General features: G+C 41.8%; 1 protein-coding gene across 5 annotated transcripts in view; it reads right to left on the bottom strand.

The window, feature by feature from the left end:
- The window catches only part of GRHL2 (grainyhead like transcription factor 2), a 166,517-nt gene that overhangs the window by 109,529 nt on the left and 40,381 nt on the right, over positions 1-16,607 (bottom strand). For all 5 annotated transcript variants that reach the window (XM_033438178.2, XM_033438182.2, XM_049700159.1 and 2 more), the window contains one exon: positions 5,941-6,136. In XM_033438178.2, the coding sequence (XP_033294069.1) occupies positions 5,941-6,136 (196 nt within the window). The remainder of the gene's footprint in view (positions 1-5,940; positions 6,137-16,607) is intronic.

The following is a 16,607-nucleotide window of genomic DNA, read 5'->3' as shown; positions in this document are numbered from 1 at the left end:
TACATACAATGGGATATTATTCAGCCTTAAAGATGAAATTCTGATACATGCTATAATATGGATGAAGCTTGAAGACATTACACTAAATCCCGTGTGACTCAAATCCATCAACTTCCCTGTGGATGCCTGCCTCCTGGTTCAGCCCCCGACATCTCTTACCTGAGCTACGGCACCAGCCTAACTGGTCTCTCCTCTCCTTCACTTAACCCCTGCAAATCCATTTGGGATCCATTAAGAAGATCCAGAGTGATCTTTCAGTCTGATCCCACTATGCTCTTACTTAAAACTCTTCAATGCTTCCCGTTATTCTCAGGAACATGGCCTCCAAAAACTCTTCTGCCTCAACTTGGGCCACCCCCATCACTGCTGTGTGTACAGCCACACAGCATCTCTGACCATGCAATGCTCCTTCTTGCAGCAGAGCCATCACACAGTCCCCTGCCCCACCCTACCCATGCCTTCTCTAAGCTAACTTGTGAGCTTACTTCGAGAACCATCTAAATGTTCATATCCAAGATTAGACTACAATCTCCACGAGTGTCCACCTTGTGCATGGTTATGTCCCAAGCGCCTGGAATGTATCAGGCCCTCACTAAATTCTTGTTGAAAGAATGACTGAATCAATCAAAATGGCCTGCAAAAAGTAGAATCAAAGAAATAGGAGAAATAGGGATTCCAAACACTAAAACGTATTAGTAACTCCCAAAGACTCCTGGAAGTGAATATTAGTGTTGCTGAGATGCACTGATGCCAGCTCTGAGCAGCCTGCTCAGTCTACAGTATCGGGCACAATGTGACAAAGGGAAACCTTTGGGTTTGCTCCCATCTGGGCCAGGCTGAACCATGTTTACCTTTGGCTTCCCAAAGACTGTCCTTCTTAGAGAAACTGAGACCTCTGAACTCAGGCCCCTTTTCTCAAGTCTAGACCCACAATACTGTCTATCAGACATCCCTACCTAGACATCCTACAAGCGCATCACACTCAACATACAATTATCCTTTTCCCCAAAGCCCTTCTTCTGTACTCCGCCTTCGTTAATCTGAGAGTCAGCTTAGATATTATGACCCTAATTATAGGGTTCTCCCACCAAATCTCACACACACACAAACACACACACACACAATCAGTTGCCAGCTTTTTTTTTTTTTTTTGCGGTACGCGGGCCTCTCACTGCTGTGGCCTCTCCCGTTGCAGAGCACAGGCTCCGGACATGCAGGCTCAGCAGCCATGGCTCACAGGCCCAGCCGCTCCGCGGCTTGTGGGATCTTCCCGGACAGGGGCACGAACCCGCGTCCCCTGCATCGGCAGGCGGACTCTCAACCACTGCGCCACCAGGGAAGCCCCAGTTGCCAGCTTTTATTCAAACAAATACTCAGTGATTTCTTGAACATACTGCTTTGTCTCTATGCAGTATGGCTGACTAAACAGAGCGGCTGATTCAGAGAGAACCTCACAAATGCTGACCCAGGAACAGCTACCATCATGTCTTACTTTAGGGCTTCATCATTTTTTATCTGGACTATTGCAACGAACTGTTCACTGGATTCTCTGCTCATAACCCACCTCCCTGCTGCTGCTGCTGTTGCTGTAATATGTATAAATCATTTCTCCAATCTACCAGGCTTATGTTCAAAATCGTTCAGCGATGGAGAAAATGATGCCAAATAATATGACAGAAAAACTACAGGAAATTTCACTTTCTTCTTTAAGCTTCCCTGAATTTTCTATAATGTATATGTATAAGCCAAAAATAAAAAGCTGATTTCAGCAGCTTATGAATATTTCAACAGCTTATGAATATTTATTAAATCACTTATTCACTCATTCATCTAGATAATATGAATTTAAATCATTAAAATACATAAAAATACATAAAAAAATACATAAAAAACAGGACTTCCCTGGTGGCACAGTGGTTACGAATCCATCTGCCAATGCAGGGGACATGAGTTCAAGCCCTGGTCCAGGAAGATCCCGCATGCCTCAGAGCAGCTAAGCCCATGCACCACAACTACTGATCCTGTGCTCTAGAGCCTGTGAACCATAACTGCTGAGCCCGCGTGCCACAACTACTGAAGCCCGTGTGCCTAGAGCCCGTGCTCCACAACAAGAGAAGCCACAGCAATGAGAAGCCCGCTCACCGCAACAAAGAGTAGCCCCCGCTCACCGCAACTACAGAAAGCCTTCGCCTGCCGATGCAGGGGACGCGTGCCGTGGAGCGGCTAGGCCCGTGAGCCATAGCTGCTGGGCCTGCGCGTCCGGAGCCTGTGCTCCACAACGGGAGAGTCTGCAACAGTGAGAGGCCCGCGTACCGCAAAAAAAAAAAAAAAAATTTCAGGTGTCCAACATAGAGATTCCCAATTTTTATAGGTTATATTCCATTTATAGTTATTATAAAATATTGGCTATATTCCCTGCATTGTACAATATATCCTTGTAACTTATTTATTTTATACGTAGTAGCTTGTACCTCTTAATCCCCTCCCCCTATCTTGCCCCTCCCCCCTCCCCTCTCTCCATTGGTAGCCACTAGTTTGTTCTCTACATATTTAAGTCTGTTTCTGTTTTGTTATATTGACTAGTTTGTTTTCATTTTTTAGATTCCACATATAAGTAATATCATACAGTGTTTGTCTTTCTCTGACATTTCACTTAGCATAATACCCTTCAAGTCCATCCATGATGTTGCAGGTGACAAAATTTCATTCTCTTTTATGGCTGAGTACTACTCTATTGTATTTATATACCTCATCTTTATCCATCTGTCAGCAGATGGACACTTGGGTTGCTTCCATATCTTGGCTATTGTAAATAGTGCTGCTATGAACACTGGGGTGGATGTATCTTTTCAAATTAGTGTTTTCCTTTTTTTCAGATATATATCCAGGAGTGGAACCTCTGGGTCCTATGATAGTTCTATTTTTAGTTTTTTGAGAAACTGCCATACTGTCTTCCATAGTGGCTGCACCAGTTTACATTCCCGTCAACAGCATAAAGGGTTCCTTTTTCTCTGCATCCTCAAATTGAGTTTTATGCAAACTCTCTACTCTGCATTACAAAATATTTACAGAAAGCAGTATTTCAACTTTCCTCTACATTTTAAAAGCGTGCAAGAGGAGAGGTAATCCAGGTACCATACTTACTAATACTTTATCCTCTGAACCTGTGGGAAATAAAATACATTGCTTTCCTAAATTACTAATGATTTTTGTTTCAAGGTGTGTTTCTCTTTTTCATTAATATGAAAGAATTGCTATCTAATACAGATGCCTGAAATTATACCCATTTCACAGTAGTAAAATCTACGTTTAAAAAATAAGAAAAATATATTTTTTCAAAGTGTATCTTAATGTATTTCTTCAAAGTCTTATAAAAGCATTAACTAATGTATTTGTTTAACACAGTTATAAAAGTTACCAAAAAATGTAGTAATGACCCAAGTGATTAAATCAGGGTCACTTTAATATGTTACTAGATTTTAAAGATTGATAAAGGTATCAATTTTTCACAGCAGGGGAAGGAGAAGAGGGGACGAAATGAGAGAGTAGCATGGACATATATACACTACCAAATGTAAAATGGATGGCTAGTGGGAAGCTGCTGCATAGCACAGGGAGATCAGCTCGATGCTTTGTGACGACCTTGAGGGGTGGGATAGGCAGGGTGGGAGGGAGGCTCAAGAGGGAGGGGATATGGGGATATAAGTATACATATAGCTGATTCACTTTGTTGTACAGCAGAAACTAACACAACACTGTAAAGCAATTATACTCCAATAAAGATATTTTTTTAAAAGGTGTCAAGTTTTAACTATTTTTTATAATAAAGGAAAATTGCTTTGTGATTCCTTTCTAGGGATGAGACCATTTCTGAACATTACATATTAACACAAAAGTCCAATAGAGCTGAACCCTCAAGAGGTAGCCTATAACATGAAGCGGTCTAACATGATAAGTTCTGTGTTTCTATACCATCCTCAATACATTCTGAAAATTTTGACTCCAAAACGTTTAGAATTCATCCTTGTGTTTTTCAAATAAGCTCCTTAGTCAAAAAGGATTAAAACATATAAAACAACCACAAACAAAGAAAACAAGAAAGGAAAGCCTGCCAAGAAACCATCTTTGTTTTTAGGCCCGTTTTTTTTCAGGCGATTCCTGTTCATTGTAGGAAACTGCCCTGCTTACATGGAATGGAGGTTAGACCCTAAAATATCCTTTCATCTGGACCCCAATTCCCAAAGTTAAAGCCCTTTCTTGCTATGTCAGGAGACGTGTTGGGAGTTGTACAGCTTCACAAGAGAGCTGTCGAAATCGGCCAACTCCAGCTCCGTTGGTAAAGGGAAAAAAAATCACCCTAGACTGGCAAGGGTACCAGTGGAATGCCTTTCCCATATTTCTCCAGCACTTTTCAACCGTAAAAAATGTATTTATTTGAGTTAATAATATCCTTATTTAAAGTAGCCTGGATGGGCCAACCTATCAGTTACTCATACCTCGTGTTTCATCTTAAATAAGCACAACTTGGCTTGGCTTTCATTCTTCTCCCCATGGAGGGAGCCCTCCTGAGTGATTTAATAGAGAAAACGGGAAGAAGCTGGAAAAGGAACAAGTAATTTTAGAGAATTCTGGTGAAAGAAATAGGCCCGGGGGCAGTGCCAGAGTCAGTGGTGGTGGGAGATCGTTGTAAAGCACAAAAACCCTGGTTTAGGAGAGACCCAGGGGACAACACAACTTGCAGAAGTGAGACCACTGGGAGGAATCAGGAACTGGGAAGCAGGGAGGAAACAGGAAGCTGAGACTGGTGCTTACCGAAAGAAAAATGATTCCTCTTGGGTGACTTTCTCATGATGGAGGGAGAGGGGAAGAGGGGGATTTAGTTCTTATTCTAAAATAAAGAGTTCACTAAACACGGCCATTCTCACCTTTGTGCCAATAGCATCGTAAGCCCACAGTGTTTACAATCAAGTCAGGCAATAAATATCCCCCTTCAGTAAATACCTGTTGATTTTTTACACTTCACTGGTTCTAAGGGAGCAGGTCATACCAGATACAGTCCTTTATAGTTGAGGCAGACCATTGTTTGTTGTTCGATTTCCTGAAATACTCCTGTTTTGAAAGTAACTATGGCAGGTATTTTTGTAATGCAAGCGAATTACATTCACTTTGTTTGAAGGGTTTTTCAAAATAAATATTGAGTACTCATTGAAACAAATGGAGACAGATTTTGGAATTGCTGCAAAAGCCTACCACTAAAGTGTTCACTGGTGTATTCCTTACAAAACTGAAAAATCTAGAAACCCTGATGTTTCTTATAAAATGGAAAATCTAAAACCAACCTAGAGAGTTCCCTGGTGGTCCAGTGGTTAGGACTCGGCGTTTTCACTTCTGTTTTCACTGCCGAGGGCCAGGGTTCAATCCCTGGTCGGGGAACTAAGATCCTGCAAGCTTGTGGCACGGCCAAAAAATTAAATTAAATAAAATTTTTTTTAAAGGTTCTCATTACTTAATTAAAAAATAAAATAAGATAAAAGCAACCTAAATGCCCCAAAACGGAGCAATGACTAAATTATGGTACAGCCACACAATGTAATATTCTTTATTCACCAAAAATCATAAAGTAAAAATGGCAACAAAGAAGGATTTGCAATACGATATGAAGTAGAAATTAAACGTAGGTAATATGTATGCTTGTAAACAGAGGGCACAGAAATAATCATCCTAAAATGGAAACTCCCTCGGGGGGGGGGTGTGGTAAAGTTGTGCTTTATAGATGGGAAAGCAGAGACGCAATGAGAACAGGAAGAGACTGAATTCCAGAGCGAGTGTGGCAATGCCATTCATTCTCTGGCCTGGGATGAAGAATCTGGCCCCTCTGCCCACTAGAGAGGGGAGGCCCTGGAGGCAGAAAGTGGAGGGAGGCAGGGCTTCAGGTCCTACCTTGTAATAGTCATACAGCAGGCCAAGGGCGGCAGCACTGTCCTCATCACCGTTGATACTCATCATCGCCTTGGTGGCCGCCGTCAGGGGGTTCTCCAAATACGACTTCCAGGCTTCATCCTCACTGGTGTAGGCTCTTCGGGTATTAAATGGAGGGTCACTGGGCATGGGCACTAAGGCCACCAGTCGTTTATTACTGTGAAAGCAAGAAAAACACGAGGTGCATTATCAAAGAAGCATTCTTTTGATATCCGCTAAAAAATACACGTTATTTGGTTAATTTGTACTTCCCCAGAATGGAAGAGAGGGCAGATTAAGACTAAAGTGACTGCCCCATTGCATTGATAAAGCCACTGATTTATTTCTCTACTGCCCATGAGAAGTAATAATGGTCTTTCAAAGGTAGTACAGAAGTAGTGTAAGTTGGTTTCCTTCACACTTGGCTTTTCACGTCCAATCACTTCAGAAGCCAAATCATTTTCTTTGATTATTCTTCATTAGTGAATAATAAAATGAAAAACTGAGAGGGAGCAGGTTTCATTTAACTCTCTGAGTTCTAATGTATAAATATGTGCGATACATTAAATGTAATCAACATGTTAACGGTTATTAAAAACTATTTTATCCAGTTTAATTTGTACTATAATTGCTAGCAAATTATAGACCAATCCAAGTCCCTTAATTTAAAAAGGCAATAGAAGCTACTTTGCAAACAAGACGCATTGCAGATATGCTGCATAATAGGGATACAAAGGAACAGGAAAAGAGACGAACTCTGTATATGAATCCTGTGTTGCCGTGGGATCCTACTATATTTAAAGGACATAGAAGCTACAGGTTGTAAAAAATCATCATGGGGAGTGAGGAGGGCACCTGGAGAACCTTCAGTAGAGGCAAAAGAGGAGGCTGGAGTCATCTGTCCGTCCTAACCAAGCCAGGCTCAGGTAAAGCAGCAATTGACTATCAAAGCGATTTCTTAAGGAGGATGCGATAGTAACTTAAATACTCACAAACCATGACAGTCCTCAGCAGCTCCCCAGCCTTGTTCATTGAAGTGAAACCAAAAAGTAACCATGAGACACTGTATTTCAGTAACACCTATGTCCACGCATAGTAACATGACACAGACAAGTAACAGGATTGCAAAGGCAACATGTATACCGATCAGTGGAAATTCAGTCACCAAGAGCCTTCTGATGGGCCTTCAGTCACAGACGTCCCTTTTTGCTGATATTTCTACAGGGCCTTCTGATAGTAGATGGTCTCCCCGTTCACTTTGTGATAGAAAACTGGTATGAACTCCCGACAAAGGCTGTGTTGAGGGCCCTTTATGTGGAGGCATGGTGCCACACATCGGTGTAGGGTCAGAAAATGACACTGACATTGGTAACATATGTTTGGGGGCCGGGTGGGAAATCCACACTGAGCAGAGTGGAGTTTCAGACTATCTCCAGGCCCCTGGTTTGAACTTTGTGCCAGGGGCTTGGTGGAACTGATTGGGAAGAAAGAGAAAATGACCCAACTGTAAATTAATTGGATTAAAAGGTAAAATCAAGTTTCTGGAAGTAAACAGGAAAACCCTGGTAGAAGGCCTTTCTCACCATTAGGTAGTCTGGTGACATGGAACAGCACAGGCCCTGGAAGTGAGTCTTTGTTCACCACTTACAGTGGAGGAAAACTGCCTGAGGTTCGGTTTCTTCACGCCTTAAATAAGGACAACACTATTCTTAGTTTCTTAAGGAACCTCCATACCGTTCTCCATAGTGGCTGTACCAATTTACATTCCCACCAACAGTGCAAGAGGGTTCCCTTCTCTCCACACCCTCTCCAGCATTTATTGTTTGTGGATTTTTTGATGATGGCCATTCTAACTGGTGTGAATGGATAACCAACAAGGACCTACTGTACAACACAGGGAACTCTGCTCAGTATTATGTAACGACCTAATTGGGGAAAGAATTTGAAAAAGAATAGATACATGTATATGTATAACTGAATCACTTTGTTGTACAACTGAAACTAACACAACATTGTTAATCAGCTATACTCCAATATGAAATAAAAAGTTTTTTTAAAAAAAGACAGCAATGCCCACCCTACTTACCTCACAATGCAATTGTAAGAATGGAATAAAATAATGAATAAAATAGAGGTCTGTAAAGTGCACAATGTTATACAATAACAGGTATTACTATCACAGCACAGTTCTATATTCCCGTAGTTTGTGGGTATAGCAATTTTTGGTTATAATGCAGAAGTGCTAAAGATAATCATTAATTAAAGGGAGACTGAAGTTGTTCATTTAGCTATTTTGATTGAGAGCCCAATAGATGCCAGACACCATGCTATTTGTGGAGGATGCAATGGCAAATGACACAGGCACTGCCCTGTAGCCCAAGTAGCTTGCAGTCCAGCGGGGGAAAGAAAACACCACTGTTAGGATTTCCCTGGTGGTGCAGTGGTTAAGAATCCGCCTACCAATGCAGGGGACACGGGTTGGTCACTGGTCCAGGAAGATCCCACATGCCGCGGAACAGCTAAGCCCGTGTGCCACAACTACTGAGCTTGCACTCTAGGGCCCATATGCCGCAACTACTGAGCCCTCATGCTGCAACCACTGAAGCACATGTGCCTAGAGCCCGAGCTCTGCAACAAGAGAAGCCACCGCAATAAGAAGTCCACGCATTGCAACAAAGAGTAGCCCCCACTTGCTGCAACTAGAGAAAGCCCACGCGCAGCAGTGAAGATCCAACGCAGCCAAAAAAGAGAAAGAAAAAAAGAAAGCACCGCTGTTACAAGAGCAATGAGTGTGAGAAATGAACAGTGTCATGAGTGAGGTTATATGACAGAGGGGACTAACCTAACCAGAAGATCAAGGAGGAAGCAAAGTTTCGACAAAGACCTGAAGGAAAGGCAGGAGTGTGCCGGTCAACGCTGAAATGGGCAGATGTGGGAAACATCTTTTTTTTTGGGGGGGGGAACATTTTTAAAGTGAAGACTATATTGGTAATGCACAATAATGGAATTTTCTGACAAAAGGAGCACATTTGTATTCATTTTGGAGAGTCAACTAAAGAAATTTATGTATTTTATATACAGTAGAATATTACTCAGCCATAAAAAAGAATGAAATAATGCCATTTGCAGCAACATGGATGGACCTAGAGATTATCATACTAAGTGAAGTAAGTCAGAAAGAAAAAGACAAATGCCATGTGATACCACTTATATGTGGAATCTAAAATATGACACAAATGAACTTATCTACAAAACAGAAACAGACTACAGACACAGAGAACAGACTTGTGGTTGCCAAGGGCAGGGGAGGTGGGGGAGGGTTGGACTGGGAGTTTGGGGTTAGCAGATGCAAACTAGTACATACAGAATGGATAAATAACAAGGTCCTACTGTATAGCACAGGGAACTATATTCAATATCCTGTGATAAACCATAATGGAAAAGAATATAAAAGAGAATATATATATATATATATGTATAACTGAATCACTTTGTTGTTCAGTAGAAATTAACACAACATTGTAAATCAACTATAATTCAGTGTAAAAAAAAGAAATTTATGTACTTTGATTTAACAGTAAAATAGTATTTCCGTGTTGTGGAAATTACTAATCACAGAGGATAGGGCTTGATTTAGAGAGAGAATTTTGGTGGACTCCTAAGAATCTGCAAGTGGAAGAAATGAAATCTCTGGGAGGACCATGAAGGCAGAGGTGATAGGCCCATGTGTGGCAGTGCCACCACCACCCCTCTCAGCCATTTAGTAGGAGCCACCCTGGGTGCCCGGTCTGCAGCCTTCACTTAGAGGGAGAAGTAGAGGAATCTGAACCCTAACTGTTGCATGAGCACCCAGGCAGCATGCATACTTCCCAAAACGCTCAGTCTTACAGGAAGGAAGGGCTTTAAGTTATTTGCAGTGACCTCACCATTGAAAAAGATGGAGATTTTACTCTCTTTCTTACTTAAGAAAAGCTGGGAGGCGGGGGGGAGGGTTAATTACAACACTGGCTAATTTCCAAAAGTTCAGCAGGAAGCACCAGGGTGAAGGATAAAAGCCAACTCCTGATTTACACTAAGTAGTGCCCTGATTCACTTGAGAGATTTTTCTTTGAGTCTTCCTTCAAGTCCCTACTCCCTCCTGCTGAGTCTCCTGGATTGCTGATTTTATCTGTTCCCAGCAGGAATGTTCACTCATAAATCTAGGTTCATCAGCTTTTCCCCTATGATGAAATGGTTGATGAATCCTTACATGATCAATGGAGAAAAATACCCCAGAAAAGCAAATACTTACTAGCTGTTTCTGTTCACATTTTTGATGGCCAAAGGGCTTTTATGCTCTCCCCTTTAACTGCATAATGACTTTGGACTTTTTGTTTTTTCATAGATTATAGTCTCTGGTACAGAGCACTGTTGAATAAAGCTTGATTTAGTAAAAACAGAACAATCTCTCTGGTACACTGAGCAAAAATGTAGACTTGTAAAGAAGGACAGTTTCACAGAACAGCTTTTACCAAAGTTTGGAACACTTTCTGAAGGTGAGTTTCATCACTGTTCTTCTGGAGTGGCAATTCTAATCCTGCTCTGGTCAGCTTTTTAAATATCCTTTCAGTAGCTTTAGGTATGTAATTTTCTGGGTTGCCTTGAACACAGAGCACGTCAACTATAAACTTGATCTCTGTTCTTCCTTGGTGGAAAGTTTAAATTAGCACCTGAGTCTTCACAGCAAGGCTAAGGCTGGGTTAGATCACAAATATTTTTTTTTCTTTCATTTGTTTCTTTAATCCGCTACTTCATTTTGTTGATGTTGGGAGAAAAATTAAGAGATGAGTCATCAGCTGAAGTAATGAAAGAGGTGGAGCAGTCATGCAGCTGAGATCATAACCAACAAGTCAAGAAAAGCTCCAGATCGCTCTACCACATGCCCCGGGGCATTAAAAAGAGTCTAACAGGGGCTTCCCTGGTGGCGCAGTGGTTGAGAGTCCGTCTACCAATGTAGGGGACGCGGGTTCGTGCCCCAGTCCGGGAAGATCCCACATGCCGCAGAGCGGCTGGGCCCGTGAGCCATGGCTGCTGAGCCTGCGTGTCCGGAGCCTGTTGCTCCGCAACCGGAGAGGCCACAACAGTCAGAGGCCGCGTACTGCAAAAAAAAAAAAAAAAAAAAAGAAGTCTAACAGAGGGAATGCTTTGCTGGCGAGAAGCATGTGAAACTTAGTACATAACGCCTTCACCTTCTAAAAATATGTGTAGTAATAGTCAACAAATCCAGACATAAATCCATTTCCATTGGGACCACAAAAAACCAGGACAGTGAAGTTTTCACGTCAAATTATCACTTTCAATCCATTTCTCATCATTCTTTTTTTTTTTTAATAATTCCTAGAAGGGCATTAGTCTTTGAGGGGAGGGTTGTTTTGGGGGGTTTTTTTGGTCTTAATCTAGGGGGAGAATGGTTTTGGAGTTGAATAAACCTCAGTTTTAATCTCAGCTCTGTCAATTACTGAATTTAGATGAGGTACTTTACTTCTTTGAGCTTGTTTCTTCCTCTATATCATGATACCAGCCTTACGGTACTGTTCTATAGGAATAACTCAGATATTTACATATGAAGAGCCTGGTACATTACAGATCTTCAATAAATAATAGTTATAAGTATTACTTCTCTTTAGAACTGATTCTATTAATGACCTCTGATCAAAATCCAATAGACTGGGCTTCCCTGGTGGCGCAGTGGTTGAGTCCGCCTGCCGATGCAGGGAACACGGGTTCGTGCCCCGGTCCGGGAAGATCCCACACGCCGTGGAGCGGCTGAGCCCGTGAGCCATGGCCGCTGGGCCTGCACGTCCGGAGCCTGTGCTCCGCAACGGGAGAGGCCACAACAGTGAGAGGCCCGCGTACCGCAAAAAAAAAAAAAAAAAAAAAATTCCAATAGACTGCTCTCAGTTCTTAATCTCCTTGGATTTTCTTGGCCATTTCTCACTTCTGTAAAATCTTTCCTTGCTTGGCTTCTAAGATACTGTACAAGGGTGGTTCTCCTCTGTAGCCAAACACTCTTTTCTAATCTCTACTCTAGCTCATCCTTGTCCTCGAACTCTCATCGTTCCTGGGCCCTTTGCTCTTTTCTCTCCATTGTTGATTCGTATGGCTTTCATTGATCCTCTATCTTTTTTTTTTTAATTTAATTTATTTTTATTTTTGGCTGTGCTGGGTCTTCGTTGCTGCGCACAGGCTTTCTCTAGTTGCGTCGAGCGGGGGCTACTCTGTTGCAGGGCGTGGGCTTCTCATTGCTGTGGCTTCTCTTGTTGTGGAGCACGGGTTCTAGGCACACGGGCTCAGTAGTTGTGGCTAGCGGGCTCTAGAGTGAAGGCTCCATAGTTGTGGCACACGGGCTCAGTTGCTCTGCGGCATGTGGGATCTTCCCGGACCAGGGATCGAACCCGTGTCCCCTGCATTGGCAGGCGGATTCTAAAGCACTGCGCCACTAGGGAAGTCCCTGATCCTCTATCTTAATGACTAATAGATGGGTATCACCTAAGAGCCTGTTCTGCCTTCTCCTTAGATGTCCTGTCGTCACCTTTAACTCAATCCAAAACTAAGGTAATCATCCTTTCTCAATTGAGCACACCTCCTCATCGTCTGTCCCCAGTCATCTAGAGCCAAATCTTATGTACTGGTTTAAAATATAGACTCTGGAGCCAGACTGCCTGGGTGTAAATCCTGGCTGCACCACGTACTAGCTGTGTAACCCTGGACAGGTTAGTTAGCCTTTCTGGGCATCAGCTTCCTCACCTGTAAAACTGAGATGTGCCCCCAAATGAAACTGACATGGTATAAAAGCCTCGGTTGTGTTGGCTATTATACTTTCTCTTCGTCCCTTATATGGAGGCAGTCACCATAGCCACGATCACAGCTTTGGTCTTATCTCTTCATGCCTCCAACTGGTCTCTTTATCCTTCAACTTTCCCCTCTTTAATCCCTATTGAAGCCCTATGGAATCATCTTCAGAGAGAATCATTTTCAAGAGTGTACTATGATTCTTTACCACCTGTAATATCAAGTCCAAAATCCTCCATCTGATATTTAACATTCTCCATTATCAGCCCCTTACATACTTCTCAAAATTTCTTTCTTTCTACTTACTTAACATAAGGAGTTAAACCATTTATTTGCAGTACCCTAAAGAAGCCCATTCCTATGTCCATGCCTTTGCTCAGACTGTTCCCCTGCCTGAAATTCCCTTCCTGCTTCTCTCCATCTAAATTCTACTCTCATCAAAGTCCAGCTGCAAGATCCCATCTTCCAGAAAATACTCCCTGATTGTTTCTATTTGGGCTCTTAAGGGCCTCCCTGTACTAAGGACTCCTACAGTATGTATATTATTTACTACATATATTCTACCATTTAATTTTTACTACATAAAGAATACTGACTATGGAAAGAAAACTGTTATTCAGCTGTCGGATCCACCAACTACACCAAGAAAGTAGCATTCATTAATCAAAAAGCCCAGTAGACCCCAAACATAGTCCACAGTCTGTCTGCACCACGTCCCTTACCTGCCTTGGATTCCCAACCTTCCTGGCTTCACTCAAAGATCTGCAAACCCCTCTTCTCCAGCGTTGCATTGGCTTTCTTCTAAAAGCACCAGTCCCCACACCATCACACACACACACACACACACACACACACACACACACACACACACACACACACACACACACACATCTCCCTGAGTCAATTAACACACCTAGACACCCTAGGCACTTATCTTTTAAAAGGCAGGTAACAGAGTCATCCATTAAGTCTTCATTTTCTTACATCCACTTCATTAAAAAGTCCTACCTATTGATCCTGCCTTCAAAATATATCCAGAACTTGACCACTTCTCACCATTCCACTGGAAGCATACTGGTGCAAGCCACCATCATCTACTGCTTGGATTATTGCAATTGTCTCTGAGGTTGGCAGCCTCCACTATGGGCCCCCATTGATCCTTACCTCCTAGAACTCACACCCTTGTAGAGTTCCCTCCCGCATTGTATCAGACTTGGTTTATATGACCAACAGCATATAGCAAAAATGATAGTATGGCACTCCCAGAATTAGATAATAAAAGTGTTCCATCTTGGTAAGTCAGTCTCTCTCCCCCCCCGCCCCGCCTCTCTCTCTCTCTCTCTCTCTCTCTTTCTCTCTCTCCCTCCCTCCCTCCCTCTCTCTCTCTCTCTTTCTCATTTCTCTCTCTGGGGAAAGCAAACTACCATATTGTGGCGAGGAACTGAAGCTTTGACCACCAGTCAATGAGAAACTGAAGCCCACCAACAACCCGTGAGGGAGCTTAGTACATTCTGCAGTCAGAGACAAGTCTTAAATCACTTATAGCCCCAGATGACAACTTGACTGCAACCTTATGAGAAACTCAGAGTCAGCACCAACCAGCTAAGTTGCCCTTAGATTCCTGACCGTCAGAAATTGTGCAAGATAATGTTTGCTATTTTAGCTGGTAAGTTTTTAGATACTATGTTACACAGCAGTGGAGAACTAATACTGTCTCTAAATAAATCTCCCTGCTTTTACCATTGTCCCCTCCTCCCTCCAGTCTATTCTCAACAAAGCATCTATAGAAATCCCATTAAAACATAAATGAGATCATGCTACTCCCATGCTTAATCCTATAATGACTCCCCATTTTCCTTAGAGGCCAAGGTCCTTCCACTGGCCTTCCAGGCCCTGCAGAATCTCTCCTCCTTTATGTCTCCGACCTCCTGTCCTGATACCCTCCTTGTCATGCTCCTCACTCATTCGGATCCTCTGCACTGGTCTCCGTGTCTCCACCTTAGGGTCTTGGCTCCAGCTGTTTCACCTTCCTGGAATGTTCTTCACCCAAATAACTCTGTCATCTCCTCTAAACCTTTGCCCAAATCTCACCACAATGAAATTTACCCTGACTACTTTACTTGATGCAGGGACCCACCTCAACCCACCCTAGAACTTCCCATTCCTCCAAAACTTTCCGTCTCCCTTACACAGCTTCTACTCTTTCTTCCCTGGCAGTCACCATCTTCTCACACACAATGTAGCCTACTTACTGTGTTCAGTGTTCATGGCCTGTCTATCCCCACAAGAATGTAAGCTCCACAGAGCTGGGATTTTTGTTGTTGTTGTTCATGGATGTATCCTAAGCAGTTTGAACTATGCCTGCCACTCAATTAAATTTGTTGAATGAGTGAATAAAAGTTCAGTTGAAGAATTGAAGTATAAGCTGGGGTTTAAAGTACTATGAAGGGAGGGGGGAAGGGAGCTATATTTTTCACGTTTTCATAAAATCAGTTTATAGTGTGTTTTTTAAATTGGTTGTGAGCTATAAAATGCTATATAAATGCAAGTTGCCTTAATTTGAAGAAGAATAATTGTAAAATTAATTTAACAAGGATTGATCCTAAACTGTTTTTCTCTCACCTCCTACTTCTCACCTTCAAATTAAACAAAATGAGGATTCATTTTTCTGTTCTCCTAAAATGTTCATTTTAGGATTCATTTTTCTGTTCTCCTAAAATGTTCTGGTCTCCTACAAACAAGGAAATGAAGCAGATGTATGTGCAGACCAGAGGCAAAACTAGAGGAAGACTGAACTCTAATCAGCAAAGGTCTACAATCCATGACCCTTTCTTCCACCTGTTGTATGTCATTCTCAACACTGACTTGAATTGGGGGCAAAAGAATTTTTTCCACCTCTCTTTAAGAAGTGAAGTTTTACCTAGAGATTATCATACTAAGTAAGTCAGACAGAGAAAGACAAATAACATACGATATCAATTACACATGGAATCTAAAAAAATGATACAAATGAACTTATTTACGAAACGGAAATAGACTCACAGACATAGAAAACAAACTTATGGTTACCAAAGGGGAAGGGTGGGGAGGGATAAATTAGGAGTATGGGATTATCAGATACACACTACTATATATTAAATAAACAACCATGAACTACTGTATAGCACAGGGAAATATACTCAATATCTTCTAATAACCTATAATGGAAAAGAATCTGAAAAAGAATATATATGTATAACTGAATCACTTTGTGGTACACCTGAAACATTGTAAATCAACTATACTTCAATGTAAAAAAAAAAAGAAGTGAAGTTTTTACATAATTCTTAGGATTTCATGCTATGTTCTCTGCCTCAATATCCCCCTCTTCTCTGTCCCATCTCTCTCTGTGTCTCTGTCTGTCTGTCTTTGTCTCTCTCTCTCACACACACACACATATACAGAGACTTTATCTTGAGATTGAATTATGAATTCTATTTTCCAAATAGAATATCTCATCTTATGCTGAGTCTTCAGCACTTGGAGTTTAGCCTTTATCCACTTCAATTTCTTGTAGCTGATTTACTGTAGCTAGTTACTGACATACAATCACTTCAGCTTCCCAGCCTAAAAAAAAAAAAAAGACTATATTCAGACCCTAAACTTAAGAGCAAGATTTCAACAACTAACAATTATTCTTTCTTTGGGAATCCTGGCATTTCCTCCAGTTATAGAATATGACTTTCAAATGGAAACTAATGAACCAATCATCCTAATCAGGGTTAATGTCACAATTTAAATGCCAATGATGTTAGTCATTTCACTAGTAGCTACTTTCA

The sequence above is a fragment of the Orcinus orca genome, chromosome 17 (assembly GCF_937001465.1).
Source record: "Orcinus orca chromosome 17, mOrcOrc1.1, whole genome shotgun sequence".
Taxonomy (NCBI): Eukaryota; Metazoa; Chordata; class Mammalia; order Artiodactyla; family Delphinidae; genus Orcinus; species Orcinus orca.
This window is presented reverse-complemented; position numbering and strand designations above follow the sequence as displayed.